The sequence below is a fragment of the Salvelinus alpinus genome, chromosome 14 (genome assembly GCF_045679555.1).
Source record: "Salvelinus alpinus chromosome 14, SLU_Salpinus.1, whole genome shotgun sequence".
NCBI classification, from domain to species: domain Eukaryota; kingdom Metazoa; phylum Chordata; class Actinopteri; order Salmoniformes; family Salmonidae; genus Salvelinus; species Salvelinus alpinus.
This window is the reverse complement of record NC_092099.1, coordinates 44,338,064-44,365,302: the sequence shown is the minus strand read 5'-3', so window position 1 is coordinate 44,365,302 and position 27,239 is coordinate 44,338,064. Positions and strand designations below refer to the sequence as shown.

Genomic DNA, 27,239 nt, shown 5'->3' with positions numbered 1-27,239 from the left:
AGAGAGAGATGGAGGGAGTGGGAGAGAGGAAAGGAGAGAGGGAGAGAGGGAAAGAGAGAGGGATAGAGGAAAAGAGAGAGGGAAAGAGAGGGAGAGAGGGAAAGAGAGAGGGAGAGAGGAAAAGAGTGAGGGAGAGAGGAAAAGAGAGAGAGAGGGAAAGAGAGAGGGAAAGAGGAAAAGAGAGAGAGAAGAGAGAGGGAGCGAGAGAAGCTAAACATGACCTCTTTCTTTATAACATTCATTGTCTGAGCATTGAGGGAACAGGACCTTTAAACAAAACATTGAACAGGACCTTTAAACAAAACATTGAACAGGACCGTTAAACAAAACATTGAACAGGAACATTAAATAAAACATTGAACAGGAACGTGGAACAAAACAGACCAGGATATGTCTCTGACCTGTTCACTGGACGTGCTACCTTGTCCCGGACCTGCTGTTTTTGACCCTCTCTGTCTCTCTCTCTCTCTCTTCAACACCTGCTGTCTCAACCTCTGAATGCTCGGCTATGAAAGGCCAACTGACATTTACCCCTGAAGTGCTGACCTGTTGCACCCTCTACAACCACTGTGATTAATATTATTTGACCCTGCTGGTCATCTATGATGAACATCTTGAAGAACGATCTGGCTTTTGTACAATACACATTTCTGTAGTTAATAGACATCAGATATCACAGGCTACGTACACAGACTCAGTTCTTCGGGAGTCATGGACTCTACAATGTGTTGAAAGGGTTCCACAGTGTTCCATGTGGACTCCAATGCTTCCCACAGTTGTGTCCAGTTGGCTGGATGTTCTTTGGGTGGTGAACCATTCTTGATACACACAGGAAACTGTTGAGAGTGAAAAACCCAAAGGCCCATTCACCCTCTGAATGGCAGACAAACACAATCTATGTCTCTATTGTCTGAATGCTTAAAAATCCTCCTGTAACCTGTCATCTGCTTATCATCTACACTGATTGATAGTGGATTTAACAAGTGACATCGATAAGGGATCATAGCTTTCCCCCTGGATTCACCTGGTCAGTCTGTGTCATGGAAAGAGCAGGTGTTCCTAATGGTTTGTCCACTCAGTGTATAGTAAGACAGAAGGGGCGGTGTTTCTCTCGTTAGGCTGCTTTCTCCGGTGAGATAGTTTCAGACACTTGCGAATTGAAGGAAAGTTGGCGTGTGAGCAGTTCACTCATCGGATATATTATGGGATTTATTATGGGATTTATTATGGGATATATTATGGGATTTATTATGGGATATATTATGGGATATATTATGGGATTTATTATGGGATATATTATGAGATTTATTATGGGATTTATTATGGGATATATTATGGGATATATTATGGGATTTATTATGGTATATATGATGGGATTCATTATGGGATTTATTATGGGATATATTATGGGATTTATTATGGGATTTATTATGGGATATATTATGGGATTTATTATGGGATATATTATGGGATATATTATGGGATATATTATGGGATTTATTATGGGATATATTATGGGATTTATTATGGGATATATTATGGGATTTATTATGGTATATATTATGGGATTTATTATGGGATTTATTATGGGATATATTATGGGATTCATTATGGGATTTATTATGGGATATATTATGGGATGTATTATGGGCTATATTATGGGATTTATTATGGGATTTATTATGGGATATATTATGGGATTTATTATGGGATTTATTATGGGATATATTATGGGATATATTATGGGATACATCATGACTGGTTGTGTTCATGGCACATTAAAAGATAATACATTTTTACAGTTAAATCTCTATAAAACCCATTTAAACACACATGGGGGGGTGGGGGGGTTTAGACTGGCCTCTGCCTTGGGCCTGCAAATCACTCAGTCCGCCCCTGCCTGTGGGGGTTTGAGTTCTGTCTCAGTTGGTCTTGGTCAGGGGGTCAGGATGGGGGCACACCAGGTTTGAGTTTCCTGCCGGGCTCTGGAGCATTCCTCTGTGTGTGTGTGTGTGTGTGTGTGTGTGTGTGTGTGTGTGTGTGTGTGTGTGTGTGTGTGTGTGTGTGTGTGTGTGTGTGTGTGTGTGTGTGTGTGTGTGTGTGTGTGTGTGTGTGTGTGTGTGTGTGTGTGTGTGTGTGTTTCTGGGCCTCACTAACGAGCTGCTAATGAGACAACAGAACCCTGCTCTACATGGGCCTATTAGAGAGGGAGGGAGGGAGGGAGGGAGGGAGGGAGGGAGGGAGGGAGGGAGGGAGGGAGGGAGGGAGGGAGGGAGGGAGGGAGGGAGGGAGGGAGGGAGGGAGAGAGGGAGAGAGGGAGGGAGGGAGGGAATTAGTATTTTGGTAAATAAATGTTTTTCAGATTCACAATATAATTTCTAATGGCTTCTTCTTCTTCTGTTTCTTGTTCTCTCCTCCTCCTCCTCTTCCTCCTCCTCCTCTTCATCTTCCTCCTCCTGTCTCTCTGTCTGTGTTGGAGGTGAGTTATCCATGGTGGAGCTGCAGGATCCCTTCCTGGTCAGTGTTCACCTCATTACTGACCCGGGCCAGGCCAAGTCCCTGCAGCATGCTGCCGACACCGTCCTGGCCTGGGTCCACCCTGAACTGCAGCTCTTCCGCGTCTCCGAGAGAGCCGCCTGGCAACAGAAGCCCAAGCGCCAATCATGTCATGCTTCGGCATCTTTTTCAGCCAATCACGGCCCTCCGCAGTGCCAGCCGGCGCTGGCCGTCATCCTCTTCCTGCAGGAGCAGTACGGGGGCGAGGAGCAGATCGTGACCTTACACCGTGCTCTCCGGCGCCCCCCCTGGCACTTCCACCACACCGAGAGGGTCAACAACGGCCGTAGGATGCTCCCGCTTACTCCCTGCAGCCAAGACTTCTTCACCCTGGCGCCGGGGACTCCTCTGTGGGCGGTTCGCCAGGTTCACTACGGTAAAGAGATCGTACGCTTCACAGTCTACTGCCGTTACGAGAGCTTCCGGGACATGGTGCGCATGTACCGGATGATCCTCCAGAGGAAGCTGGCCCAGAAGAAAGAAGACTTTTGTTTTTTTGTGGTGTACTCCAACCCGGATACCGAGATCCAGCTGTCATTCAAGCGGTTGCCGAGGGGCCAGAGCCCCGCTCCTACGGAGTCGGCGGTGATAGAGATGAGGGTGAGGGACGTTGGGGCGTTAGTGCCCCTCCTGCCGTACCCCTGTACTCCCATCAGTGAGGTACGCTGGCAGACTGAAGACTACGACGGGAATAAGATACTGCTGCAGGTGAGATGCTGCTAAGTGTGTGTGTGTGTGTGTGTGTGTGTGTGTGTGTGTGTGTGTGTGTGTGTGTGTGTGTGTGTGTGTGTGTGTGTGTGTGTGTGTGTGTGTGTGTGTGTGTGTGTGTGTGTGTGTGTGTGTGTGTGTGTTTTACACTTTTGTGTTGCCTAGGCCGTAGATGAACAACCTGCTGCACAGTATATCCTAGCAGCAGTCAGACTATGAACTAAGAACAACCCTTAAATGATGACGACAGGCAGACCACACCTATCCACACCTATCCACACCTATCCACGCCTATCCACGCCTATCCACACCTATCCACACCTATCCACACCTATCCACGCCTATCCACGCCTATCCACGCCTATCCACGCCTATCTACGCCTATCCACACCTATCCACGCCTATCCACGCCTATCCACGCCTATCCACGCCTATCCACACCTATCCACACCTATCCACACCTATCCACACCTATCCATACCTATCCACGCCTATCCACACCTATCCACGCCTATCCACACCCATCCACGCCTATCCACACCTATCCACGCCTATCCACGCCTATCCACGCCTATCCACGCCTATCCACGCCTATCCACGCCTATCCACGCCTATCCACACCTATCCACGCCTATCCACGCCTATCCACGCCTATCCACGCCTACCCACGCCTACCCACGCCTATCCACGCCTATCCACACCTATCCACACCTATCCATACCTATCCACACCTATCCACACATATCCACACCTATCCACACCTATCCACACCTATCCACACCTATCCACACCTATCCATACCTATCCACACCTATCCACACCTAGCCATACCTATCCACACCTATCCACACCTAGCCATACCTATCCATACCTATCCACACCTATCCACACCTATCCACACCTATCCACACCTATCCATACCTATCCACACCTATCCACACCTATCCATACCTATCCACACCTAGCCATACCTATCCATACCTATCCACACCTATCCACACCTATCCACACCTAGCCATACCTATCCACACCTATCCACACCTAGCCATACCTATCCACACCTATCCACACCTAGCCATACCTATCCATACCTATCCACACCTATCCACACCTATCCACACCTATCCATACCTATCCACACCTATCCACACCTATCCATACCTATCCACACCTAGCCATACCTATCCATACCTATCCACACCTATCCACACCTATCCACACCTATCCACACCTATCCATACCTATCCACACCTAGCCATACCTATCCATACCTATCCACACCTATCCACACCTATCCACACCTATCCACACCTATCCACACCTATCCATACCTATCCACACCTATCCACACCTAGCCATACCTATCCACACCTATCCACACCTAGCCATACCTATCCATACCTATCCACACCTATCCATACCTATCCACACCTATCCATACCTATCCACACCTATCCATACCTATCCACACCTATCCACACCTAGCCACACCTATCCACACCTATCCACACCTAGCCATACCTATCCACACCTATCCACACCTATCCACACCTAGCCATACCTATCCACACCTATCCACACCTAGCCACACCTATCCACACCTATCCACACCTATCCATACCTATCCACACCTATCCACACCTATCCACACCTATCCACACCTATCCACACCTATCCACACCTATCCACACCTATCCACACCTATCCATACCTATCCACACCTATCCATACCTATCCACACCTATCCACACCTATCCACACCTATCCACACCTATCCACACCTATCCACACCTATCCACACCTATCCACACCTATCCACACTTATCCACACCTATCCATACCTATCCACACCTATCCATACCTATCCACACCTATCCACACCTATCCACACCTATCCACACCTATCCACATACATGAGCTCTGGAAGTCACTGGAGGTATAGTGTATTGTTGCTAAGCAACAGCAGAAGTGAAATATCTGTGTGTGTGTGTGTGTGTGTGTGTGTGTGTGTGTGTGTGTGTGTGTGTGTGTGTGTGTGTGTGTGTGTGTGTGTGTGTGTGTGTGTGTGTGTGTGTGTGTGTGTGTGTGTGTGTGTGTGTGTGTGTGTTCCAGGTGGGCTTCATACAGTCCTCCTTCAGACACGTAGTTAGGGTGACACCACATCCACACCCACTCTTACTGGAGATTAAGTTCACACTGTGTATAGTCATCAGAGAGAGAGGGGGGGGGGGGGGCAGAGAGGAAGAGAGAGAGAGAGAGACAGAGAGGGAGAGAGAGAGAGAGAGAGAGAGAGGAAGAGAGAGAGAGACAGAGAGGGAGAGAGAGGAAGAGAGAGAGAGACAGAGAGAGAGAGGAAGAGAGAGACACAGTGAGAGAGGAAGAGATGGAGAGAGAGGAAGAGAGAGAGGAAGAGAGAGAGAGACACAGAGAGAGAGACAGAGGGAGAGTGGGAGAGAGAGAGAGAGAGAAGGCTCCAGCATACAGACCATACAGACTGCAGGTTCTAAGTGGGAACGGGACTGGAGCCAAAAATAACAGTCCCACTCAGCAGACAAAGGAACATTGAGCCTTTCCAATTTGCACCCCTCCTCCACCCCTCATCCCGCCATTCCTCATCCCTCCATCCCAACACAGGCTTGGATAGGTGTATAAGTCCTACTGCTACGACCACCCTGAAGGAGATTCAGAGATTTCACACACACACACACACACACACACACACACACACACACACACACACACACACACACACACACACACGTTCACTTTGGGGGGCTGACATAATTAACTAGACCTCACATAGGGTTGCAAAGCTACCAGTAACTTACCAAAGTTACCGGAATCTTCTGTAATTTTGGTAATTAACAGATAATCTATGGTAACTTCTTTAATTTATACTTGAATAACTTTATTTATTTTTTATTTTTTATGTATACGTATATGAGTTTCTAGTGGATAGACCATAAGTTTCAAGAGAAAATAGTGATCGCTGAATGAAAACGGCATGCAATTGACCCATGGTATTATTTTTCATTTAACTCTTCATCTTGTCCAACTATTGACGTTTTTTCACAACTATCCACCAATTTGGGACCATAACATTTACAACAAAGACAAAGTCACATGACTGTGTGTAAAAAAAAATCTATAAAGGATATTTCATGCTGAAACCCATATAAAGATGGCGTCTTACGGGCTCCTGACCAGTGCTGCCATTTTGTGTGTTTTCTACGCTGATCTTAACTTATTTTTTGTACATAATATCACCACCATCATTTCCTATGACCAGAAAAACAGCTTCTGGACATCAGAAACAGCGATCACTAACCTCAATTCTGGACGATTTCTACTTCAACGAGCCGGCAGCTGTGGATGTACTGCTCATTCCGGGACCAGGCCCTGGACTCGAGAGGAAGAGACGGCACGTGAGCGGGCTCCCTGACGAGACTACGAATAAATAAACTGCCTTTACCGTCCGTTCTATTGGCAGATGTACAAATCACTAGAGAATAAACTGGATGAGCTCTGTTTGAGACGATCCTATAAACGGGATCTGAAGAACTGTAATATCCTATGTTTTTTTCAGAGTCGTGGCTGAACAATATACATCTATCTGTTTTTTTTATGCATCGTCAACACCGAACGGCAGCTTCGGGTTAAGGGGAAAAGTATCACATTTCAGGAGAAGACCCAGAAGCAGACAGTGTCGGGAAAAAAAGTTTATTACTAGAACAAGGGGCAGGCAAAACGACAGGGCAAGGGCAGGCAGAGGTCAGTAATCCACATCAGAGTCCATAAGGTACAGAACGGCAGGCAGGCTCAGGGTCAGGGCAGACAGAATGGTCAAAACCGGGAAAACTAGAAAACAGAAACCAGAGAAAGACAGGAGCAAGGGGAAAATAGCCGGTATGCTTGACGAACAAAACGAACTGGCAACAGACAAACAGAGAACACAGGTATAAATACACTGGGGATAATGGGGAAGGTGGGCGACACCTGGAGGGGGGTGGAGACGAGCACAACGACAGGTGAAACAGATCAGGGTGTGACACCAATAAGAGACATTCTGGATTGTAACTTCTCAATAAAGAGAAAGAGGGTGTGACAATGTGTGTGTCTACAGCAATCAGGCTTGCGATCTATAATGTTCAGGAAGTTTAGAGGTTTTACTCATCTGAGTTAGAATACCTCATGATAAGCTGTAGACCATACTATACTATGCACTCAACGAGCTGAATAGTGCCAAAATACTCATCCAGAGACAGCACTCCTAGTGGCCAGTGATTTTAATGCAGGGAAACCTAAATTCTACCATCATTTTCACCGGTGGAAAAAACTCTAGATTTTACTCCACACACAGAAATGTATACAAAGGTCTGCCTAGCCCTCCCTTTGGCAAAACTGACCATAACTCTATCATCCTGATTCCTGCTTACAAGCAAAAACTCAAACAGGAAGTACCAGTGACACGCTCAATACTGAAGTGGTCAGATGAAGCGGATGCTAAGCAACAGGACTGTTTCCCTAGCACAGACTGGAATATGTTCTGGGACTCGTCCAATGGGATTGAGGAGTTTGCCACATCAGTCAACGGCTTCATTAATTAGTGCATCATTAATCCCCACTGAGTTAAAGGCTAGAGCTGCCACGTTCAAGGAGCGGTACACTAAGCTGATTGTGGACTACAGGAAACGAAGGGCCGAGCCCCCCATCCACATGAACATGCCTGTAGTGGAGCCGGTCGAGAGATTCAAGTTCCTCGGTGTCCACATCACTAAGGGATTATCATGGTCCACACACACCAACACAGTCATGACAATGTCTCTTCCCCCTCAGGAGGCTGAAAAGCTTTGGCATGGGCCCTCAGATCCTTACAAAGTTCTACTGCTGCACCATTGAGAGCATCTTGACTGGCTGCATCACCTGTTTGTACGTTTGTATGGCACCTGCTTGGCATCCGACCACAAGGCGCAACAGAGGGTAGTGCCTACGGCCCAGTACATCACTGGGGCCAAGCTTCCTGGCATCCAGGACCTCTATACCAGGTGGTGTCAGAGGAAGACCCTAAAAATTGTCAAAGACTCCAGCCACCCTAGTCATAGACTGTTCTCTCTGATACCTCACGGCAAGCGGTACCAACAGGACCCTGAACAGCTTCTACCCACAACCATAGGACTGCTAAATAGTTTGTCCGGGTATTAATGAACTATTTAACTGCATTGAACCTTTTTGCTCTTTTGTTTCATCACATACGCTCCTGCTACATTCTATTATCTATCCTGTTGCCTAGTTACTTCATCCCTACCTATATGTTCATACACTACATGACCAACAGTTTGTGGACACTTGCACGTCAAACATCTCACTCCAAAATCATGGGCATTAATATAGAGTTGGTCCCCTTTTCCTGCTATAACAGCCTCCACTCTTCTGGGAAGGCTTTTCACTAGATGTTGGAACATTGTTGCAGGGGACTTGCTTCCATTCAGCCATGAGCATTCGTGAGGTCGGGTACTGCTGTTGGGCGATTGGGCCTGGCTCACAGTCGGCGTTTCAATTCATCCCAAAGGTGTTCGATGGGGTTGAGGTCAGGGTTTTGTACAGGCCAGTCAAGTTCTTCCACACCAATCTCGACAAACCATTTCTGTATGGACCTCTCTTTGTGAACGTGGGCATTGTCATGCTGAAACAGGAAAAGGCCTTCCCCAAACTGTTGCCAAACAGTTGGAAGCACAGAATTGTCTAGAATGTCATTGTATGCTGTAGCGTTAATATTTTCCTTCACTGGAACTAAGGGGCCCGAACCATGAAAAATAGCCCCAGAACGTTATTCCTCTCCACCAAACTTTACAGTTGGCACTATGCATTGGGGCAGGTAGCCTTCTCCTGGCATCCGCCACATCCAGATTTGTCAGTTGGACTGTGAGATGGTGAAGTGGGATTCATCACTCCAGAGAATGCGTTTCCACTGCTCCAGAGTCCAATGGCGGCGAGCTTTACACCAGCCGACGCTTGGCATTGCGCATGGTGATCTTATGCTTGTGTGCAGCTGCTCGGCCATGGAAACCCATTTCATGAAGTTCCCGACGAACAGTTATTGTGCTGACGTTGCTTCCAGAGGCAGATTGAAACTCAGTAGTGAATGTTACAGACAAATTTTCAGGTGCTTCTGCACTCGGCGGTCCTGTTCTGTGAGCTTGTGCAGCCTACCACTTCGCGGCTGGGCCGTTACTTACAGTTGACCGGGGCAGCTCTAGCAGGGCAGAAATTTGATGAACTGACTTGTTGAAAGGTGCCATCCTATGATGGTGCCACGTTGAAAGTTACTGAGCTCTTCAGTAAGGCTATTCTACTGCCAATGTTTCTCAATGGAGATTGCATGGCTGTGTGCTCAAATTTATACACGTCAGCAATAGGTGTGGCAGAAATAACCAAATCCACTCATTTGAAGGGTTGTACAGTGCATTCGGAATGTTTTCAGACTCCTTCTCTTTTTCCACATTTTTGTTACGTTACAGCCTTATTCTAAAATGGATTAAATAAAACATATATATCTATCTACACACAGTACCTCATAATGACAAAGCGAGAACAGGTTTTTAGAAATGTTTGCAAAAATATAAAAAATTAAAAACAGGAGTAACTTATTTACATAAGTATTCAGACCCTTTAGCTATGAGACTCAAAATTGAGCTCAGGTGCATCCTGTTTCCATTGATCATCCTTGAGATGTTTCTACAACTTGATTGGCGTCCACCTGTGGTAAATTAATTTGATTGGACATGATTTGGAAAGTCACAGACCTGTCTATATAAGGTCCTACAGTTGACAGTGCATTTAAGAGCAAAAACCAAGCCATGAGGTCAAAGAAATTGTCCGTAGAGCTCCTAGACAGGATTGTGTCAATGCACAGATCTGGGGAAGGGTACCAAAACATTTCTGCAGTGCTGAAGGTCCCCAAGAACACTATGCCCTCCATCATTCTTAAATGGAAGAAGTTTGGAACCACCAAGACTCTTCCTAGAGCTGACGGCCCAGCTAAACTGAACAATTGGGGGAGAATGGCCTTGGTCAGGGAGGTGACCAAGCATCCGATGGTCACTCTGACGAGCTCCAGAGTTCCTCTGTGGAGATGGGAGAAACTTCTAGAAGGACAACCATCTCTGCAGCACTCCACCAATCAGGCCTTTATGGTGGAGTGGCCAGACGGAAGCCACTCCTCAGTAAAAGGCACATGACAGCTCGCTTGGAGTTTGCCAAAAAGCACCTAAAGGACTCGTAGACCATAACAAACAATATTCTCTGGTCTGATAAAACCAATATTGAACTCTTTGGCCTGAATGCCAAGCGTCACATCTGGAGGAAACCTGGCACCATCCTTACGGTGAAGCATGGTGGTGGCAGCATCATGCTGTGGGGATGTTTTTCAGCGGCAGGGACTGGGAGACTAGTCAGGATTGAGGGAAAGATGAACGAAGTAGAGTACAGAGAGATCCTTGATGAAAACCTGCTCCAGAGCGCCCAGGACCTCAGACTGGGGCAAAGGTTCACCTTCCAACAAGACAACGACCCTAATCAAACAGCCAAGACAACGCAGGAGTCGCTTCGGGACAAGTCTCTGAATGTCCTTGAGTGGTCCAGCCAGAGCCTGGACTTGAACCCGATCTACCATCCCTGGAGAGACCTGAAAATAGCTGTGCAGCGATGCTCCCCATCCAACCTGACAGAGCTTGAAAAGATCTGCAGAGAATATTGGAGAAATTCCCCAAATACAGGTGTGCCAAGCTTGTAGCGTCATACCCAAGAAGATTTGAGGCTGTATTCATTGCCAAAGATGCTTCAACAAAGTACTGAGTAAAAGGTCTTAATAATTATGTAAATGTGACATTTCAGTTTTTTTTTTTTTTTTGCTTTGTCGTTATGGGTGTGCCAATGGGTGTGCCAATCTATAAAATATTTTTTTGGTACATCTGCAGGGGAATAAAAAGTGACGGATTTATCAATGCATTGTTTACTATGTGTGTGTGTGTGTGTATTTTGATGAAGGGAAAAAATGATTTAATCCATTTTTAGAATAAGACAGTAACATAACAACATGTGGAAACAGTCAAGGGGTCTGAATACTACCTGAATACTGTCTGAATACTGTCTGAATACTGTCTGAATACTACCTGAATACTGCCTGAATACTGTCTGAATACTACCTGAATACTGTCTGAATACTGTCTGAATACTACCTGAATACTGTCTGAATACTGTCTGAATAATACCCCAATGCACTGTCTAGTGTAGCTGCGACAGACCAAAGCAGAATATTCTAAAGAGGCATAGCCAGTTTATGAGTCGCACCAGCAGCTGGAGAAGTCATCTGTCCGTCTGTGTCCAGGGGGATCTGTCCTGCAGCCTTTAGCTATACAGCCCCTAGTCTGGTCCTGTCATCACAGAGAGGAAACATCCCCTAACACCAGCCTACCACCAAGGCACTCCCGTGTACACAAAATTGTTTCCGTGTTGAATCAACACTTATAGTATTACATTTAACACCGGGGCAGTGTGTACTGTATATGGGTCCATACTTTTCAGTGTTATATTTTAACACTGTGCTTAGTACTGATGCTTTTACACTTTGTCAGTGTTAGGGAATTAACACTTTTAGTGTTATGCAATAACACTAAAATATAGCATTTTTAACCATTACGTCAAGAGGTCCGTATCCCTGTTGGGTTAAGGACACCACCATATTATTTACCACTCTTTATTGTCACATACTCTTATGTAAGAAATGACAAAGACTTCAGAACTGGCAGCAGACATGCTCAAACTTTAATTAAGATAACCATAGACCACTTAAAGTGGTATAGCTCTTCCACTCACAGGTGGCCAAAAATAACTAACTGAAAGCCGCGTCTCCAATATAATTTCTTAGTGTGCCTTGCTTTCTTGAGTGATCTGTAGAATTACCACACACGACTGTATTTATTAGTGACAGAGACATGTTTGTTGAATTCATACATGTTCAGTCCTGTGACCTTTTAATAACAATACATTACATATCTCATAAGGCCTTATTTTAAGCCCTAGTTTTGCCCTAATACAGAGGCCTGGAACTCATTGTATACAGGCCACATCAGGCATGCGAGTCACATTATGATAGCTGGCAAAATGATGTGTAATTCCTATTGGAATCCAGACAGAGTTAGTAGCTCCAACAGTTGGCATTTTTTCATTCAGTGTTGCAAACTTTGTTAAAGGAGACTGACTACCCGAACCATTTAAAATGGAACAACTATTTCAGTAATGGGTGCAATAAATCTAACTGATCGGATTAGTTTAGAAAGTTATTTATCTTTGTGTAGCATAAGATTAACCAATCGATCAATGTATATGCAAAAAAACACAGATTATAAAATCAATCTACCTGCAGTAGAGCATGCTGGGAAATATGATAATGATGGGCGTGTTTTTTTGATGGGAACGTTTTTTTACTCTCCACAAAGTAAAACTGATACAATCACACTCACCTCTGGTTATTAACCTGGGGTTCTTTAACACCAAGGAGTGTAACACTAGAACACTAGAACACTAGAAATGCTACACTGAAACAAGTTAACACTGGCCAATTTGCTGTGTGGCCTCATTCATACAGGCGGTCACATTCTGATCCTTTGCCCCTAATTAGTCATTTGATAATCAGATCAGATCTTTTGCCGATAATGGGGGCAAAAGATTAAAAATTGATCGTCCACACATGTAAACAACAGGTTTGTAGACTAATAGTGAAATGATTACTTACGGGTCCTTTTCCAACAATGCAGAGAGAAAGATAAAGATTTTAAATATATATATATATACAGTGGGGCAAAAAAGTATTTAGTCAGCCACCAATTGTGCAAGTTCTCCCACTTAAAAAGATGAGAGAGGCCTGTAATTTTCATCATAGGTACACTTCAACTATGACAGACAAAATGAGAAAAAAAAATCCAGAAAATCACATTGTAGGATTTTTAATGAATTTATTTGCAAATTATGGTGGAAAATAAGTATTTGGTCACCTACGAACAAGCAAGATTTCTGGCTCTCACAGACCTGTAACTTCTTCTTTAAGAGGCTCCTCTGTCCTCCACTCGTTACCTGTATTAATGGCAAGGTCGGATGCCTTGCAGTTGCCGTACCAAGCAGTGATGCAGCCAGTCAAGATGCTCTCAGTGGTGCAGGTGTAGAACTTACTGAGGATTTGAGGGCCCATGCCAAATCTTTTAAGCCTCCTGAGGGGGAAGAGGCTCTGACGTGCCCCCAACACAACTGTGTGGGTGTGATGTGGACTCCGAGGAACTTGAAGCTCTCGCCTTTCCTTTTCCTGTTGTCCACAATCGTCTCTTTTGTCTTGCTGACGTTGATGGAGAGGTTATTGTCCTGGCACATCACTTTCCAGGTCTCTGACCTCCTCCCTGGCTGCCTCATCATCGTCGTTATCCAAATCGAGGTTAGTGATAGGCTGTTCTGATGTCCAGTAGCTGTTTTCGATCGTAGGAAACGATGATGGAAACATTACGGACAAAAAGAGTTACGATCAACGCAAAAACAACACACAAAATAACAGAACTGGTCCGGATCCCGTAAGACAGCAGCTATCCACTTCACGTCAGAAAATGGTCTGCCTGTGTAAACTCCACTTCACGTCAGAAAATGGTCTGCCTGTGTTAACTCCACTTCACGTCAGAAAATGGTCTGCCTGTGTTAACTCCACTTCACGTCAGAAAATGGTCTGCCTGTGTAAACTCCACTTCACGTCAGAAAATGGTCTGCCTGTGTAAACTCCACTTCACGTCAGAAAATGGACTGCCTGTGTAAACTCCACTTCACGTCAGAAAATGGACTGCCTGTGTAAACTCCACTTCACGTCAGAAAATGGTCTGCCTGTGTAAACTCCACTTCACGTCAGAAAATGGTCTGCCTGTGTAAACTCCACTTCACGTCAGAAATGTAAACTCATCCCATTGTACAGTAGATCTGAAAAGGATTGGAAAGATATCAACAAAATAGACATGTCAATAGTAAGTAGTATCTAGTTCCACCTTTTCCACCTCCATCTATCCAATCCAAATCTACGATATCTCTCGGACTACAGTTTATTTCTGGACGGAGTGAGTGGTATGATTGACAGCATGTAACTCTAGCCTCCCCACTGTATTCTTCTGAAATCTGATTGACAGACTGTATCCAATCCCCACTGTTCTCCCCCACTTCCCACACACACACATCTCCGCCTCTCTCTCTCTTGTCTGATGGCTTCTCCATGTTGCTTTCCTCATGCCTGCCGTCCCATCCCACCCTGCTTTCCACCCAAAACAACCCAGGCAGGGAACGGAGCAGCGTGGACTTTTTCCACAGGCATGTCCTGCGTCTGAAATGGCACCCTATTCACTACGCAGTGCACTACTTTTGACCAGGGGCCCTATAGAGAATAGGGTGCACTACATAGGGAATAGGGTGCACTATATAGGGAATAGGGTGCCATTTCAGATGCTGCCACAGTTTTCCATGAGACCACCATGTCTGGACGGAGCAGCATGATTTTCCAAAGTTAATGTTCACAGATAATCATGATTCCAATGTAAAGTGTTGCTTCTTTCTATTGTCATGACTTTTCTTTGTCATAATCAGGGTTTAGAGTTTACTGTAACAGCCAATTAAAAGGCATGCCTCGTTAAGCAAATGGCTCGTTAAGAGGATGCTTTGTTTTAATGAGTGGCTTGGTAAAGGTCCTGTGCAGTCGTTTTGATCTCAATATCAAATTATTTTCTGGGGAACAGTTAAGTACCTTACCGTGATTGTCTTCAATTGAAATGGTAAAAAAATTAAATAATTAAACTGCTTCTTAGCAAAAAAGCAATTTCTCAAGCAAAAAATGTTGCTAGGACTGTCTGGGAGTGGTCTGAGTGGGGAGGGATAAAATGGAAATGTAGCTGTTATTGGCAGAGAGGATGAGAACTCTCTTATTGGTCTATTAACTAATTTACCACCTAGTGATGTCACTAGGCAGGGCTAAACTCTAAAACAGGTTGGAATTTCAGGCGGCTAAAAGGGCATTATCATCATTTTCTAAATGTCACAGTATTATTCCAACCTCATAGTGGAAATATCACGTTTTTGGCTGCACTGGGCCTTTAAGCGGATGCCTTGTTAAGCTAGCTGCCCATACAGTACCGTGTTGCCTGTTTCCTCTCCTTGTGATATCGCCTGGTACTAGCTGTGTATATGTGTGTGTGTGTGTGTGTGTGTGTGTATATGTGTGTGTGTGTGTGTGTGTGTGTGTGTGTGTGTGTGTGTATATGTGTGTATATGTGTGTATACAGTGGGGAGAACAAGTATTTGATACACTGCCGATTTTGCAGGTTTTCCTACTTACAAAGCATGTAGAGGTCTGTAATTTTTATCATAGGTACACTTCAACTGTGAGAGACGGAATCTAAAACAAAAATCCAGAAAATCACATTGTATGATTTTTAAATAATTAATTTGCATTTTATTGCATGACATAAGTATTTGATCACCTACCAACCAGTAAGAATTCCGTCTCTCACAGACCTGTTAGTTTTTCTTTAAGAAGCCCTCCTGTTCTCCACTCATTACCTGTATTAACTGCACCTGTTTGAACTCGTTACCTGTATAAAAGACACCTGTCCACACACTCAATCAAACAGATTCCAACCTCTCCACAATGGCCAAGACCAGAGAGCTGTGTAAGGACATCAGGGATAAAATTGTAGACCTGCACAAGGCTGGGATGGGCTACAGGACAATAGGCAAGCAGCTTGGTGAGAAGGAAACAACTGTTGGCGCAATTATTAGAAAATGGAAGAAGTTCAAGATGACGGTCAATCACCCTCGGTCTGGGGCTCCATGCAAGATTTCACCTCGTGGGGCATCAATGATCATGAGGAAGGTGAGGGATCAGCCCAGAACTACACGGCAGGACCTGGTCAATGACCTGAAGAGAGCTGGGACCACAGTCTCAAAGAAAACCATTAGTAACACACTACGCCGTCATGGATTAAAATCCTGCAGCGCACGCAAGGTCCCCCTGCTTAAGCCAGTGCATGTCCAGGCCTTTCTGAAGTTTGCCAATGACCATCTGGATGATCCAGAGGAGGAATGGGAGAAGGTCATGTGGTCTGATGAGACAAAAATAGAGCTTTTTGGTCTAACTCCACTCGCCGTGTTTGGAGGAAGAAGAAGTATGAGTACAACCCCAAGAACACCATCCCAACCGTGAAGCATGGAGGTGGAAACATCATTCTTTGGGGATGCTTTTCTGCAAAGGGGACAGGACGACTGCACCGTATTGAGGGGAGGATGGATGGGGCCATGTATCGCGAGATCTTGGCCAACAACCTCCTTCCCTCAGTAAGAGCATTGAAGATGGGTCGTGGCTGGGTCTTCCAGCATGACAACGGCACGAAACACACAGCCATGGCAACTAAGGAGTGGCTCCGTAAGAAGCATCTCAAGGTCCTGGAGTGGCCTAGCCAGTCTCCAGACCTGAACCCAATAGAAAATCTTTGGAGGGAGCTGAAAGTCCGTATTGCCCAGCGACAGCCCCGAAACCTGAAGGATCTGGAGAAGATCTGTAGGGAGGAGTGGGCCAAAATCCCTGCTGCAGTGTGTGCAAACCTAGTCAAGAACTACAGGAAACGTATGATCTCTGTAATTGCAAACAAAGGTTTCTGTACCAAATATTAAGTTCTGCTTTTCTGATGTATCAAATACTTATGTCATGCAATAAAATGCAAATTAATTACTTAAATATCATACAATGTGATTTTCTGGATTTTTGTTTTAGATTCCTTCTCTCACGGTTGAAGTGTACCTATGATAAAAATTACAGACCTCTACATGCTTTGTAAGTAGGAAAACCTGCAAAATCGGCAGTGTATCAAATACTTGTTCTCCCCACTGTATGTGTGTGTATATGTGTGTATGTGTGAGTGAGTGTGACAAAGCCCCAGTGTTTCCTCCCTCCACACCTCACTGAACACCTCTCTCTCTCTCTCTCTCTCTCTCTCTCTCTCTCTCTCTCTCTCTCTCTCTCTCTCTCTCTCTCTCTCTCTCTCTCTCTGTCTCTGTCTCTCTCTGTCTCTCTCTCTCTCTCTGTCTCTGTCTCTCTGTCTCTCTCTCTCTCTCTCTCTCTCTCTCTCTCTCTCTCTCTCTCTGTCTCTGTCTCTCTCTCTCTCTCTGTCTCTCTGTCTCTCTCTCTCTCTCTGTCTCTCTGTCTCTCTCTCTCTCTCTCTCTCTCTCTCTCTCTCTCTCTCTGCTCTCTCTCTCTCTCTCTCTCTCTCTCTCTCTGTTTCTCTCTCTCTCTGTCTGTCTGTCTGTCTTTCCCCTCCTCTCTCTCTCTCTCTCTCTCTCTCTCTCTCTCTGTTTCTCTCTCTCTCTGTCTGTCTGTCTGTCTTTCCCCTCCTCTCTCTCTCTCTCTCTCTCTCTCTCTCTCTCTCTCTCTCTCTGTACAGTGCCTCTCATTCCATCGCTCTTCCTCTCTCTCTGTTTCTCTCTCTCTCTGTCTGTCTGTCTGTCTCTCCCTTTCCCCTCCTCTCTCTCTCTCTCCTTCTCTCTCTCCTGATTGAGTAGCAGAGAGCCATATTTCTAGTCATCTCTCCTACACATGAAACAGAAGCAGAGACGCAGTGGTACTAAGTAACATTGTCTGCTGTGGAGGATGTGATTTACTGTGTAATGATACTTGAGGGGAACCAGAGGAAGACACAGGGCTGTGTGTGTGTGTGTTGTGTTCCTGCCTGCGTGTGTGTGTGTGTGTGTCTTGCAAAGGGTTGCGGGTGAACACACAAGTCACGTGACCCAACGAGCGCTTAACTTTCTGAGTGGACGGCCACAGCAGGGGGGGCTGGATAATGAGGCTGTTGTCGTGGAGATGATCAGAGCCTCTCTCTCGCTGTCTGATTTGATCTGGGCTAATCCGGGTCACACACAACTGACCCTGTGTGTGTGTGTGTGTGTGTGTGTGTGTGTGTGTGTGTGTGTGTGTGTGTGTGTGTGTGTGTGTGTGTGTGTGTGTGTGTGTGTGTGTGTGTGTGTGTGTGTGTGTGTGTGTGTGTGGTGTTTGTACTGCACACTTGATACCGAAAGTGATGCTGTGTACATGCGAACACGCACACACAATCGCTGCACAAATGTAGCCTGTCATTACAGCCATAAACGTTGAGGCATTTTTCAAACGCAAGATACAGAAATAAACTATTTTACACCTGCATTTTGAGCTGAAAGTTATTCATGTTAGCAGTCAATATCAACTAGGGATATCATGTCACTTCTCTGGAGATTTCAGAGCGAGCAGGATCATACAGCCTACCTGTATACAGCAGGATCATACGGCCTACCTGTATGGAGCAGGATCATACGGCCTACCTGTATACAGCAGGATCATACGGCCTACCTGTATACAGCAGGATCATACGGCCTACCTGTATGGAGCAGGATCATACGACCTACCTGTATGGAGCAGGATCATATGGCCTACCTGTATACAGCAGGATCATATGGCCTACCTGTATGGAGCAGGATCATACGGTCTACCTGTATACAGCAGGATCATACGGTCTACCTGTATACAGCAGGATCATACGGCCTACCTGTATACAGCAGGATCACACGGCCTACCTGTATACAGCAGGATCATACGGCCTACCTGTATGGAGCAGGATCATACGGCCTACCTGTATGGAGCAGGATCATACGGCCTACCTGTATACAGCAGGATCATACGGTCTACCTGTATGGAGCAGGATCATACGGCCTACCTGTATGCAGCAGGATCATACGGCCTACCTGTATGGAGCAGGATCATACTGCCTACCTGTATGGAGCAGGATCATACTGCCTACCTGTATGGAGCAGGATCATACTGCCTACCTGTATGCAGCAGGATCATACGGCCTACCTGTATGGAGCAGGATCATACGGCCTACCTGTATGGAGCAGGATCATACGGTCTACCTGTATACAGCAGGATCATACGGCCTACCTGTATGGAGCAGGATCATACGACCTACCTGTATGGAGCAGGATCATACGGCCTACCTGTATGCAGCAGGATCATACGGCCTACCTGTATGCGGCAGGATCATACGGCCTACCTGTATGGAGCAGGATCATACGGCCTACCTGTATGCGGCAGGATCATACGGTCTACCTGTATACAGCAGGATCATATGGTCTACCTGTATGGAGCAGGATCATACGGCCTACCTGTATGCAGCAGGATCACACGGCCTACCTGTATGCAGCAGGATCATACGGTCTACCTGTATACAGCAGGATCATATGGTCTACCTGTATGGAGCAGGATCATACGGCCTACCTGTATGCAGCAGGATCACACGGCCTACCTGTATGGAGCAGGATCATACGGTCTACCTGTATACAGCAGGATCATATGGTCTACCTGTATGGAGCAGGATCATACGGCCTACCTGTATGGAGCAGGATCATACGGTCTACCTGTATACAGCAGGATCATATGGTCTACCTGTATGGAGCAGGATCATACGGCCTACCTGTATGCAGCAGGATCACACGGCCTACCTGTATACAGCAGGATCATACGGCCTACCTGTATGCAGCAGGATCATACGGCCTACCTGTATGCAGCAGGATCATACGGCCTACCTGTATACAGCAGGATCATACGGCCTACCTGTATGGAGCAGGATCATACGGCCTACCTGTATGGAGCAGGATCATACGGCCTACCTGTATGGAGCAGGATCATACGGTCTACCTGTATACAGCAGGATCATACGGCCTACCTGTATGGAGCAGGATCATACGACCTACCTGTATGGAGCAGGATCATACGGCCTACCTGTATGCAGCAGGATCATACGGCCTACCTGTATGCGGCAGGATCATACGGCCTACCTGTATGGAGCAGGATCATACGGCCTACCTGTATGCGGCAGGATCATACGGTCTACCTGTATACAGCAGGATCATATGGTCTACCTGTATGGAGCAGGATCATACGGCCTACCTGTATGCAGCAGGATCACACGGCCTACCTGTATGCAGCAGGATCATACGGTCTACCTGTATACAGCAGGATCATATGGTCTACCTGTATGGAGCAGGATCATACGGCCTACCTGTATGCAGCAGGATCACACGGCCTACCTGTATGGAGCAGGATCATACGGTCTACCTGTATACAGCAGGATCATATGGTCTACCTGTATGGAGCAGGATCATACGGCCTACCTGTATGGAGCAGGATCATACGGTCTACCTGTATACAGCAGGATCATATGGTCTACCTGTATGGAGCAGGATCATACGGCCTACCTGTATGCAGCAGGATCACACGGCCTACCTGTATACAGCAGGATCATACGGCCTACCTGTATGCAGCAGGATCATACGGCCTACCTGTATGCAGCAGGATCATACGGCCTACCTGTATACAGCAGGATCATACGGCCTACCTGTATGGAGCAGGATCATACGGCCTACCTGTATGCAGCAGGATCTCTTCTCGTGACCCCCACTTTGAGAACTACTGTCATAGATAAACAACAGGTTACTGTTCACACACAACATTAACCACGCTATCTGACATAGATAAACAACAGGTTACTGTTCACACACAACATTAACCACGCTATCTGACCTGACCACTAGCAGACACTTCCTACTGCAGAGCTGGGCTGTATATTACTGTATATTGCTGTATATTACTGTATATTGCTGTATATTACTGTATATTGCTGTATATTGCTGTATATTGCTGTATATTGCTGTATATGACTGTATATTGCTGTATATTACTGTATATGGCTGTATATGGCTGTATATGGCTGTATATTGCTGTATATTGCTGTATATGGCGGTATATGGCTGTATATTGCTGTATATGACTGTATATTGCTGTATATTACTGTATATTACTGTATATTGCTGTATATTGCTGTATATTACTGTATATTACTGTATATTGCTGTATATTGCTGTATATTACTGTATATTACTGTATATTGCTGTATATTGCTGTATATGACTGTATATTGCTGTATATTGCTGTATACTGCTGTATATTACTGTATATTGCTGTATATTGCTGTATATTGCTGTATATGGCTGTATATTGCTGTATATTACTGTATATTACTGTATATTACTGTATATTGCTGTATATGGCTGTATATTACTGTATATTGCTGTATATTACTGTATATTGCTGTATATTACTGTATATTACTGTATATTACTGTATATTGCTGTATATTACTGTATTTTGCTGTATATTACTGTATATTGCTGTATATTACTGTATATGGCTGTATATGGCTGTATATTGCTGTATATTGCTGTATATGACTGTATATTGCTGTATATTGCTGTATATTGCTGTATATTGCTGTATATTACTGTATATTGCTGTATATTGCTGTATATGGCTGTAGATGGCTGTATATTGCTGTATATTGCTGTATATGACTGTATATTGCTGTATATTACTGTATATTACTGTATATTGCTGTATATTACTGTATATTGCTGTATATTGCTGTATATTGCTGTATATTACTGTATATTGCTGTATATGGCTGTATATGGCTGTATATTACTGTATATTACTGTATATTGCTGTATATTACTGTATATTACTGTATATTACTGTATATTGATGTATATTGCTGTATATTGGCAAGAAACTGAAGAAACACACTGAAGAGCTACTACAAAAGTCCCACCTGTCCTGAACATGACCAATAAGAAACGCTTGTTTTTCGTAGCTAAATCTTTTATGCCCTAATGAACACAACCTTGGTCTGAACACTACTGAATGTATACGTTACCAAGTTACAACACTTACTTTAGTGGATTAACAAATCTGCTGTGCACCTCAACAAGATATAGTTGATAAGAAATACCTTCCTACACCTGGGGATTATTGAGGGCAGACCTGGGTCCAACAGATGTCTTAAATCTTACCGGCTGAGACATTAATGAGTATGTGAGTGTGTTAGTGATCTGTGAACAGGTGATTGTCATGTTCAATTAACTCCTTCCTGGCCGTGCCCTTCTGAGTGGATAGGAGCAAACATGCAAACATGCAAGCAAGCACGCACACACTCACACACACACACACACACTCACACTCACACACACAAACTCACACACAGACACAAACACACACACACACTCACACTCACACTCACACTCACACTCACACTCACACTCACACTCACACATACACAGTGGATGAGAGCCCATGGGTCTCAGTAATGGGACAATGTTAATCTGCCTGTGAGTTTCAGCAGCACTTATCTAATAGCCCTCTGACAGAAATCCCCTCCAAAACGGATACCCCAGAACAAGGAGGGCACTGTGAGAGAACGTGTGTGTGTGTGTGTGTGTGTGTGTGTGTGTGTGTGTGTGTGTGTGTGTGTGTGTGTGTGTGTGTGTGTGTGTGTGTGTGTGTGTGTGTGTGTGTGTGTGTGTGTGTGTGTGTGTGTGTGTGTGTGTGTGTGTGTGTTAGCGAGAGAGAAAGAGAGAGACTGCGTATGTGTGTGTGTGTAAAGGTAAGGCAAAGTGAGGACGTTTTTCTTTTTTCCGAAGGCACAATCACAGGTGCACATTCACACACACTGATACACATACTGTACATCACAAACTTAGGTGAGGTTAGGCTTGCAAAGGGAGGGTTTATTACTGCAAAGGGAGGGTTTATTACTGCAAAGGGAGGGTTTATTACTGCAAAGGGGGGGTTTATTACTGCAAAGGGAGGGTTTATTACTGCAAAGGGAGGGTTTATTACTGAAAAGGGAGGGTTTATTACTGCAAAGGGAGGGTATACTACTGCAAAGGGAGGGTATATTACTGCAAAGGGAGGGTTTATTACTGCAAAGGGAGGGTTTATTACTGAAAAGGGAGGGTTTATTACTGCAAAGGGAGGGTATACTACTGCAAAGGGAGGGTATATTACTGCAAAGGGAGGGTTTATTACTGCAAAGGGAGGGTATATTAGTGCAAAGGGAGGGTTTATTACTGCAAAGGGAGGGTATATTACTGCAAAGGGAGGGTATACTACTGCAAAGGGAGGGTATATTACTGCAAAGGGAGGGTTTATTACTGCAAAGGGAGGGTATACTACTGCAAAGGGAGGGTTTATTACTGCAAAGGGAGGGTATACTACTGCAAAGGGAGGGTTTATTACTGCAAAGGGAGGGTATATTACTGCAAAGGGAGGGTATATTACTGCAAAGGGAGGGTATATTACTGCAAAGGGAGGGTATTTTTATTTATTATTTTTTTATTTCACCTTTATTTAACCAGGTAGGCTAGTTGAGAACAAGTTCTCATTTGCAACTGCGACCTGGCCAAGATAAAGCATAGCAGTGTGAACAGACAACACAGAGTTACACATGGAGTAAACAATAAACAAGTCAATAACATGGTAGAAAAAAAAGAGAATCTATATACAATGTGTGCAAAAGGCATGAGGTAGGCAATAAATCGAATAATTACAATTTAGCAGATTAACACTGGAGTGATAAATCATCAGATGATCATGTGCAAGAAGAGATACTGGTGAGCAAAAGAGCAGAAAAGTAAATAAATAAAAGCAGTATGGGGGGTGAGGTAGGTAAATTGGGTGGGTAGTTTACAGATGGACTATGTACAGCTGCAGCGATCGGTTAGCTGCTCAGATAGCAGATTTTTAAAGTTGTTGAGGGAGATAAAAGTCTCCAACTTCAGAGATTTTTGCAATTCGTTCCAGTCGCAGGCAGCAGAGAACTGGAAGGAAAGGCGTCCAAATGAGGTTTTGGCTTTAGGGATGATCAGTGAGATACACCTGCTGGAGCGCGTGCTGCGGGTGGGTGTAGCCATCGTGACCAGTGAACTGAGATAAGGCGGCACTTTACCTAGCATAGCCTTGTAGATGACCTGGAGCCAGTGGGTCTGACGACGAACATGTAGCGAGGGCCAGCCGACTAGGGCATACAGGTCGCAGTGGTGGGTCGTATAAGGTGCTTTAGTAACAAAACGAATGGCACTGTGATAAACTGCATCCAGTTTGCTGAGTAGAGTATTGGAAGCTATTTTGTAGATGACATCGCCGAAGTCGAGGATCGGTAGGATAGTCAGTTTTACTAGGGTAAGTTTGGCGGCGTGAGTGAAGGAGGCTCTGTTGCGGAATAGAAAGCCGATTCTTGATTTGATTTTGGATTGGAGATGTTTGATATGAGTCTGGAAGGAGAGTTTGCAGTCTAGCCAGACACCTAGGTACTTATAGATGTCCACATATTCTAGGTCGGAACCGTCCAGGGTGGTGATGCTAGTCGGGCGTGCGGGTGCAGGCAGCGAACGGTTGAAAAGCATGCATTTGGTTTTACTAGCGTTTAAGAGCAGTTGGAGGCTACGGAAGGAGTGTTGTATGGCATTGAAGCTCGTTTGGAGGTTAGATAGCACAGTGTCCAAGGAAGGGCCGGAAGTATATAGAATGGTGTCGTCTGCGTAGAGGTGGATCAGGGAATCGCCCGCAGCAAGAGCAACATCATTGATGTATACAGAGAAAAGAGTCGGCCCGAGAATTGAACCCTGTGGTACCCCCATAGAGACTGCCAGAGGACCGGACAACATGCCCTCCGATTTGACACACTGAACTCTGTCTGCAAAGTAGTTGGTGAACCAGGCAAGGCAGTCATTAGAAAAACCGAGGCTACTGAGTCTGCCGATAAGAATATGGTGATTGACAGAGTCGAAAGCCTTGGCCAGGTCGATGAAGACGGCTGCACAGTAATGTCTTTTATCGATGGCGGTTATGATATCGTTTAGTACCTTGAGCGTGGCTGAGGTGCACCCGTGACCGGCTCGGAAACCGGATTGCACAGCGGAGAAGGTACGGTGGGATTCGAGATGGTCAGTGATCTGTTTGTTGACTTGGCTTTCGAAGACCTTAGATAGGCAGGGCAGGATGGATATAGGTCTGTAACAGTTTGGGTCCAGGGTGTCTCCCCCTTTGAAGAGGGGGATGACCGCGGCAGCTTTCCAATCCTTGGGGATCTCAGATGATACGAAGGAGAGGTTGAACAGGCTGGTAATAGGGGGTGCGACAATGGCGGCGGACAGTTTCAGAAATAGGGGGTCCAGATTGTCAAGCCCAGCTGATTTGTATGGGTCCAGGTTTTCCAGCTCTTTCAGAACATCTGCTATCTGGATATGGGTAAAGGAGAAGCTGGGGAGGCTTGGGCGAGTAGCAGCGGGGGGGGCGGGGCTGTTGGCCAAGGTTGGAGTCGCCAGGAGGAAGGCATGGCCAGCCATTGAGAAATGTTTGTTGAAGTTTTCGATTATCACGGACTTATCAGTGGTGACCGTGTTACCTAGCCTCAGTGCAGTGGGCAGCTGGGAGGAGGTGCTCTTGTTTTCCATGGACTTTACAGTATCCCAGAACTTTTTGGAGTTAGAGCTACAGGATGCAAATTTCTGCTTGAAAAAGCTGGCCTTTGCTTTCCTGACTGACTGCGTGTATTGGTTCCTGACTTCCCTGAACAGTTGCATATCGCGGGGGCTCTTCGATGCTATTGCAGTTCGCCACAGGATGTTTTTGTGCTGGTCGAGGGCAGTCAGGTCTGGAGTGAACCAAGGGCTATATCTGTTCTTGGTTCTGCATTTTTTGAACGGAGCATGCTTGTCTAATATGGTGAGGAAGTAACTTTTAAAGAATGACCAGGCATCCTCAACTGACGGGATGAGGTCAATATCCTTCCAGGGTACCCGGGCCAGGTCGATTAGAAAGGCCTGCTCGCAGAAGTGTTTTAGGGAGCGTTTGACAGTGATGAGGGGTGGTCGTTTGACCGCGGACCCGTGGCGGATACAGGCAATGAGGCAGTGATCGCTGAGATCTTGATTGAAGACAGCAGAGGTGTATTTGGAGAGCAGGTTGGTCAGGATAATGTCTATTAGGGTGCCCATGTTTACAGATTTAGGGTTGTACCTGGTGGGTTCCTTGATGATTTGTGTGAGATTGAGGGCATCAAGCTTGGATTGTAGGACTGCCGGGGTGTTAAGCATATCCCAGTTTAGGTCACCTAACAGAACAAACTCTGAAGCTAGATGGGGAGCGATCAATTCACAGATGGTGTCCAGGGCACAGCTGGGAGCTGAGGGGGGTCGGTAGCAGGCGGCAACAGTGAGAGACTTATTTCTGGAGAGATTAATTTTTAAAATTAGAAGTTCGAACTGTTTGGGCATAGACCTGGAAAGTATGACAGAACTTTGCAGGCTATCTCTGCAGTAGATTGCAACTCCTCCCCCTTTGGCAGTTCTATCTTGACGGAAAGTGTTATAGTTGGGTATGGAAATCCCAGAATTTTTGGTGGCCTTCCTAAGCCAGGATTCGGACACGGCAAGGACATCAGGGTTGGCAGAGTGTGCTAAAGCGGTGAGTAAGGCAAACTTAGGGAGGAGGCTTCTGATGTTGACATGCATGAGGCCAAGGCTTTTTCGATCACAGAAGTCAACAAATGAGGGTGACTGGGGACATGCAGGGCCTGGGTTTACCTCCACATCACCCGAGGAACAGAGGAGTAGTAGGATGAGGGTGCGGCTAAAGGCTATCAAAACTGGTCGCCTAGAGCGTTGGGGACAAAGAATAAAAGGAGCAGATTTATGGGCGTGGTAGAATAGATTCTGGGCATAATGTGCAGACAGGGGTATGGTGGGGCACGGGTACAGCGGAGGCAAGCCCAGGCACTGGGTGATGATAAGAGAGGTTGTATCTCTGGACATGCTGGTCTCAATGGGTGAGGTCACCGCATGTGTGGGGGGTGGGACAAAGGAGGTATCAGAGGTACGGAGAGTGGAACTACGGGGTCCATTGCAAACCAAAACAATGATAATGATAACTAGCCTGAACAACAGTATGCAAGGCATATTGATATTTGAGAGAGACATACAAT

General features: G+C 45.6%; 1 protein-coding gene across 1 annotated transcript in view; it reads left to right on the top strand.

The window, feature by feature from the left end:
• Positions 1-27,239, top strand: part of LOC139538939 (protein FAM124A) — an 87,094-nt gene that overhangs the window by 52,086 nt on the left and 7,769 nt on the right. Inside the window, exon 3 of the mRNA XM_071341526.1 lies at positions 2,480-3,264. Coding sequence (XP_071197627.1) covers positions 2,480-3,264 — 785 coding nt within the window. The remainder of the gene's footprint in view (positions 1-2,479; positions 3,265-27,239) is intronic.